At 46.7% G+C, this 6,568-nt stretch overlaps 1 protein-coding gene across 3 annotated transcripts in view; it reads left to right on the plus strand.

Annotated features, from left to right (window-relative positions):
• The window catches only part of thada (THADA armadillo repeat containing), a 52,128-nt gene that overhangs the window by 40,835 nt on the left and 4,725 nt on the right, over window positions 1–6,568 (plus strand). For 2 of the 3 annotated variants that reach the window (XM_025002640.2, XM_017440556.3), the window contains exons 30-36: window positions 1,611–1,714; window positions 2,809–2,891; window positions 3,619–3,983; window positions 4,380–4,504; window positions 5,119–5,191; window positions 6,060–6,210; window positions 6,288–6,410. In XM_025002640.2, coding sequence (XP_024858408.1) covers window positions 1,611–1,714; window positions 2,809–2,891; window positions 3,619–3,983; window positions 4,380–4,504; window positions 5,119–5,191; window positions 6,060–6,210; window positions 6,288–6,410 — 1,024 coding nt within the window. Of the gene's footprint in view, window positions 1–1,610; window positions 1,715–2,808; window positions 2,892–3,618; window positions 3,984–4,379; window positions 4,505–5,118; window positions 5,374–5,411; window positions 6,211–6,287; window positions 6,411–6,568 lie in introns of those variants that run through there. The other variant, XR_005232638.1, reaches the window with a different exon arrangement.

Consider the following 6,568-nt stretch of genomic DNA (forward strand, 5'->3'; position numbering starts at 1 on the left):
CCTCTGAACCCTCCCAACCAACAAGCCAGGCTTAGACCTCGCCTCTGAACCCTCCCAACCGAATAAATTTTATTACCAATAATAATAGTCATAATCAGCAGCAGCAGCACAGCTCCAGAGCTCCACAGGAGTTCAGCAGCCAAACAGCGTCAGGGTAGAAGTTGTTCCTTAGTTTTCACCTGAAGGGATGGGGGTGAAGAGTATGTGTGCAGGGTGACTGCATCTTTCATGATGCAGGAGGCACTTCTCCTGGAGCACAGGACACTCTCCAACATACATCAGTAAAAGGAACTCAGGATTTAGCTCCCAAGACCTGCGCGCCTCAGCTGTCTGGATCCTCACCCACAGTGGCCTGTCCATCAGGAAATCCATCACCCAGTTGCAAAGGAAAGAGCTCAGCCCGAGTGGAGACAGTTTATGGAGCAGGATCTGTGATGTAATGGTAATGAAGGCAGATGTGAAGTTCACAAATAGGCAAACATATGAGTGGGTGAGAGCTGTGTGAACCACAGAAAAGATGGCGTCCTCTGTGGATAGATTCTTCTGATATGTCCTCAGGCAGGTGGGGACAGCTGCCTGCGTGAGGAAGGTGTTCATCAGGTCTGTCAGCACTCCAGAGAGTGTACGCAGTCTCACAGAACCCGCCCAGGAACGTTATCGGCGCCAGCAGCTTTGCGAGGGTTAATTCTCTGAAGGATCATCCTCACTTCATCCTTCACACTTGGAGTCACACTGAGGGCTTTTCACCTGGGGGGGGTTGGAGTCCATGAAGCGAGCACTGCACCTTTTGGGAGTGTGAGACAGAGAGGGTTCCATGGGAATCTGGGGTCTTTACACATGCTGTGTGGATTGTGGGAGGAGAGGTGTCTGGGTTTTCTGGGCGTTCTGGCTAACTGACCTCTGCATTTAGTCAGAGTTTCTGGTTCTGGACGCAGTTCAGTCTCGGTGGTTGTATCATTGTTAACACACACACGTCTCCTTCAGCTCAATGGCTGCGTGTTGCACATTTTGAATCACACCAACGATCTTCAAAGGAGTTTAACAATGTTTCCCATTTAGCCATTCACACACAGTGCTTTGTTCTGTTTTAGTAGGCCTCTGTTGATTATGATTGACCATGAAACAGAAAACATCCAACAGGTTTGGAATTTAATAAGAGCAGCGTCTCTGATGCTTACCTAGACCCAGTTGAGAATGGCAGTCTCTGTTGCATTGATCTGCAGTGGATTTCAGTTTTTCTTCACCCAGCTGAAGATGTTGGTGTAAAGGTGCACCTCCAGCCCTTGCTTCACATCATGTCCTTTTTACAGACATCTTTACACCAAAGCTGTGGCTGACAGATGGATCTGCATCCAGAGGCCTGTTCCCTGTAGAGAAGGTCTTTGGGGATGCATCCTGCCTCCATACAAAGTCACCCTAGATTTGACTGACCTGAACCAGACACAGGAAGGTTTCAGATCCCAGATATTTGCAAGGACTGTAGATGTATTCAGAATTTAATACTTTAGTTTTTGTGGTGGAAGTCCAGGACATTCCCTCTTGTGACCCTGACTGAATGTAAAAAGAAATATCAGCCTGGTGTGGATGAGTTTGTGTGTCTGTCTGTGCAGGTGCTGTTCCTCCTGCGCTCCTTCCAGACGGACTCACACAGACCCCTGCCAGCAGGAAGTGGCATTGGTGAAGCCCTCCTTCAGCGCATGTGGCTCACTTCTAGGTAATTTGAGACCGACAAACTCACACGTGTCCAAACGAGCACAGATAAGCATCCAGCCCCTCTTTCGGCTCCCTCTCTGGAAGAATAGCTCCTTGTTTGATGTCCATCCTCTCTGCTGGCTTCATGTCCTGCTCAGGTTTTATTTCAAAGAGAGCGCCTGCTGACCCAACTTCCACCCCCTACTCCCCACCAAACACCCCCTCCATCCTTCACCCGCTGAAGGATCTGTGACTCAGCCGGGGCGCACCTTACCCCATCAAACCCCTGCCTTACATCTTCTGACTGACTGAGGTCAGACTCAGCTCTAAAACAGCTGCTGGGTTAGTCCAGTGGCTTAAACTGATGACCTTTTGTTCCAATGACAGGGTGAATTCATTCAACCGTCTGTCTGTTTGATCTTGTAGCACAATAGAATCTACCAACCTTGTATGAAGGACATCACAGGTCAGAGCATTTCCACTTTTGGGAAAAAAGAAAACCACCTTGTTCATCCAGAATGCCACTAATTTGAAGTATTCGCCTTCCAGAAAGGATGGAATGCATTCTTCATCTGGTCTGAGTCAGAACTGGACTTTGGCCTCAAACTGCCTCTCTCTTGTGCCATTTTTGTCCCGTCTGATCTGGGGTCTCTGTAAGACAGTGATAGATGGTCCTCATGGGGCAATCATCATCAAACATCATAATAAAACAAAGATGCTGCAGGAAGGGGGAGCAGGACGAAGGGTCATAATCCCCATCATCACAGCTGACTGGAGACTGAAGACCAATAATAATAGTATAATAAATATTAGGATATGTTTTATCTAGTTTGTAAATTAATTTAAATATTAAATGCCAAACTCAGTGGTACCAAAAGAAGTCTCACAGGAGTTTCAACCATAAACTGTATAGAAACTGTGACCATGTGAGCCTGTTTCTAATATGTTCATCTGTGATCTTCATGGAAAGCAGCTGATTGTGACTGGAAGCTGATTTATTCTCCTTTTTAATCAAGAGTTTGGAACCAATGGGCAGCTTTTTCTCTAATAGAAGAAAGTTTTCGACTGAAATCAGGTTTTGAGATTGAGCTCAGGTTGGTGTTTCTGTGTGTTCAGACAGAATAACTGTTTGGTGACCAGAGGAGCCTTTTTAGACGTATTGATGTGTCTTTGTGGCTCCAAGATCAGCCTTCTGGAAGGTAAGTTCTCACTTATAAGAATATGAAGAACATGATCCACACACAACATGACAGTAATAACGGATAACTTTGGTGTTTGAGACTTTACTGACATTTAGGATCATCTTCTGCATCTGACGTTTGTTTAAAGAGGATGTAGAGTCACAGCCAGAAATCCAAAGTTTGTAGGGTCCTAGAAACTGTTGAAATCATCCCTCCATGATAGTGCAGAACATAAAGATGTTCAGACGGTTAACCGAGGTCCCTGACCTGCCTCTGACTGATGACCTGTAGTTTTAGTCCCCTGAGGATACACCTGACAGGTGACCGGTTCTGATCATTTTGGGCTTTTCAGACAGTGGAACATGTTTATTTTCAGGTTAATCTGATTTCAGTCAGCAGGTTTTTGGATCAAGAACCCACAATCCTGTTGATAGTGAGACGACCTGGACTCCTGTGTCCTCATGAAATAAAACATGTCAGCAATGAGTCATTGGACCTTAACGATCAAACACATACAGTATGAACAACCTCAAAGGTTAGACCTTTCACAGTAACACTAATAAAACCTAAACTACCTAAGAAGTTTTATTAGAATAAATTCAAACACAAAATCTCTAAATTTGCACCAAACCCTAAGCTGATTTTTTTTCTTCTCCTTTTGCCACCTTAAAGTCCAGGGACGGCCTGTTTCCCTCTGAAGGTGGTCTTTATTATCAGCTAACAGTGAGTTTCTTCTGGTTCTCAGATGCAGAGGTCAGCTCTCTCCGTCAAAAGGCTCTTCTGGTCCTGATGTCCTCAGAACTGCTCACCTCTGACCTTTCAGCTGTCTCTGGGCCCGGCAGCACTCAGTACCTGCTCAGCCTGGCCCAGATGGCCCTCAGCGCCAGCGTTCAGATCCCTGAGCTGTGGCAGAGCTCCCAGCTGACAAACCAACTCCTGGAGCATCTTCTGAGGGCTCCACATTACGAGGTGAGGGAAGTGGCTGTGGAGAGCCTCCTGAGGAGCCTGAAGGAGGAGGACCTAATGAGGACTCAGTGGCTGGACCAGAGCACCATGTCTAACCTGATCCACCTTGCCCTTCATGAGAAACACCCCCAGTGTTTGGCCAAGGTGAGGCTCTACAGAAGGTGCAGTTATGTGTTGTGTTTTTTGTTCATATCTGCTTGATTTATGGGTCTGTTTTCTCCTGGGTTGAGCCATGCCTCTGTGGAGAAGCTGTTTGGATGTCTGAACGTTCCTCTCTGCCCTGACCTGCAGACACCACACTGCTCAGGTGTGGTGTCTGCAGTGTGTAGACCAGGTGCAGAACAGATGTGGGGGTTTTAGGGTGTGCAGATACAAAATGGAGCCTAATGGGAATTAAATGGAGTTAAAAATATTTTTGAATAACTTACCAACACAGTGAGGAGGATACACTAAAGTTGTGTTGATGGCTGAACCCGAGCTCCTTTCCATGGTCTGAGGGATGATCTCAGCAGGTTTAACACCTGCCCACCCTTCCCTCAGGTCCTGCAGGTGTTGTGTGAGATCTGTTCCAGCAGCAAGCTCCAGTGGAGGGATGGCTCAAGGATTTTGTCCCAGAAGGAGGTCCTGCTGCACCTCCTGACCATGGCTCAGAACTCTGCTCACAGGTTGGTGAACTTCAAGAACCTAATATTTCTTCTTGTTGTCTTAAAAGCTACCTTGTGTCCTTTCTCTGGGTGGTCCTCAGATCTGTTGTCGTCTTTGTTAGATATTTGTGTGCTAACTGGTTCGTGGCAGCAGGACTGTGGTCAGAAGGTAGTTTTAAATAAAAGTTGTGTGAAAATTGATGTGGATGAAAACTAATAATTGTGCTCTTTAAGACACCGTTGGTTTGTTCATACCTTCCAGGGAGAAAGCAGAGCTTTGGTTGTTAAGCATCTCATACACTTGATTTGTGTGTGTGTGTGTGTGTGTGCGCGTGTGTGTGGGTGTGTAACCCTAACAGTTATAGATCATTTCAACATTATTTCATAAACATTTACTCTACTCTTTAATTGTACAACAGTTATTTAGACCAAATGTAATAGGTTTTATGCCAGTTCAAGTAGAAGCAGTAGCAGCTAGCTGTTGCAGTTCCTGTAGGAACACTGTAATATTTCTGCTGAAAAACTTCTGGAATGTGAATTAAATGTAAAGGTTTCAGTAATAACGATTGTATGAAGTGCTGGCAAACAAAGCTGTGGGACAAACATCTTCACTGAACTTCCTTCTGGTTTGACAGCGTGGAGCTCCACTCTGCTGCCCTGTTGCTGGTCTCTCAGCTGATGGTGGAGATGGTGACCTCTGAACCCCAGGTAAACCGTGTTTCCTAAACAATTTCACTTCATCAGAATGTTGGGAGTTTCATCAGAAAGAATCTGACAAACAGGTCAGAGCAGTTACTTCAAGCTTCACTGCTTTCAAGTCAGCAAATAATCCATTTAATGTAACTCATTCAGAAACAAAACATAAAAAAAGAGTCATCAGACTCCTCCAGGTCCGTCTCCATGGTCCTGGTCCATCAGACTCCTCCAGGTCCGTCTCCATGGTCCTGGTCCATCAGACTCCTCCAGGTCCGTCTCCATGGTCCTGGTCCATCAGGTCTCTTCAGGTCCGTCTCCATGGTCCTGGTCCATCAGACCCCTCCAGGTCCATCTCCATGGTCCTGGTCCATCAGATCCCTCCAGGTCTGTCTCCATGATCCTGGTCCATCAGGTCTATCAGGTCTGTCTCTATGGTCCTGGTCCATAAAGTCTCTTCAGGTCCGTTTAACCTGGACCTTCTGTCCGTTCTGCATGTCCAAACGTCTGCAGCTCCTTCAGGTTGGACGGTGCTGCTTGTGTCCAACAACCAGAGGTTCTCAGCTGGACTGAGGTCTGGGCTTTGACTGGACCATTCCAGGACCTTTAACTGGTTCTCCTTAAACCAGAGGAGGGTTCTTCAGCAGAGGGTTTAGGCTCATTGTCCTGCTGGTCCTCCATGAAGCTTCTAGTGGTCCTGTGGAGATCCTCCATCTCTCAGCTCCATCAGGGTTGTCTTTGTCCTCCTGGATGTTTTGGATTAATTTGTATAAACTGATGATGATGATATTAACTGTATGTTGCAGCATTGTTTCAGTTGTCTGCTGTGATAAATGTTTTTGTCTCAGTGAAAATATTTAAAGCTTATTTCCATCCCCTCAAGGCTGTGATTGGAATGGCTTGTTTACCTCAGTGGGTGGAGCTTCTGTGCTCCTGCTGTGCTGAGGGACAACCTGTGCAGGTGAAGCTAATGGCTGCTGAGGTTCTAGTCTCCAGTATCCCCACCCTGCTGATGAGTTCTGACCTGCCTCTGGGTGAGTCCAGGTCAAAGTCAGCCTGAGATCCTTTCAGGTTCAAAGGTCACAGAGTGAATCTGAACTCTGTGTTTCAGGTTTGTCCGCTACAGTTTCACTGTGGAAGAGTCTGTTCACTTTACTGCAGGACGAAGACCAGGATGTCCGGGATGCTGCATCGGACTTCATCTGTAATGTTCCAGCTCATTTACTCAGCACAGGTACACCTGACAGCACAGGTACACCTCACAGGTAACACCTGACAGCACAGGTACACCTGACAGCACAGGTAACACCTGACAGCACAGGTACACCTGACAGCACAGGTAACACCTGACAGCACAGGTACACCTGACAGGTAACACCTGACAGCACAGGT

The sequence above is a fragment of the Kryptolebias marmoratus genome, linkage group LG22, assembly GCF_001649575.2.
Source record: "Kryptolebias marmoratus isolate JLee-2015 linkage group LG22, ASM164957v2, whole genome shotgun sequence".
NCBI classification, from domain to species: domain Eukaryota; kingdom Metazoa; phylum Chordata; class Actinopteri; order Cyprinodontiformes; family Rivulidae; genus Kryptolebias; species Kryptolebias marmoratus.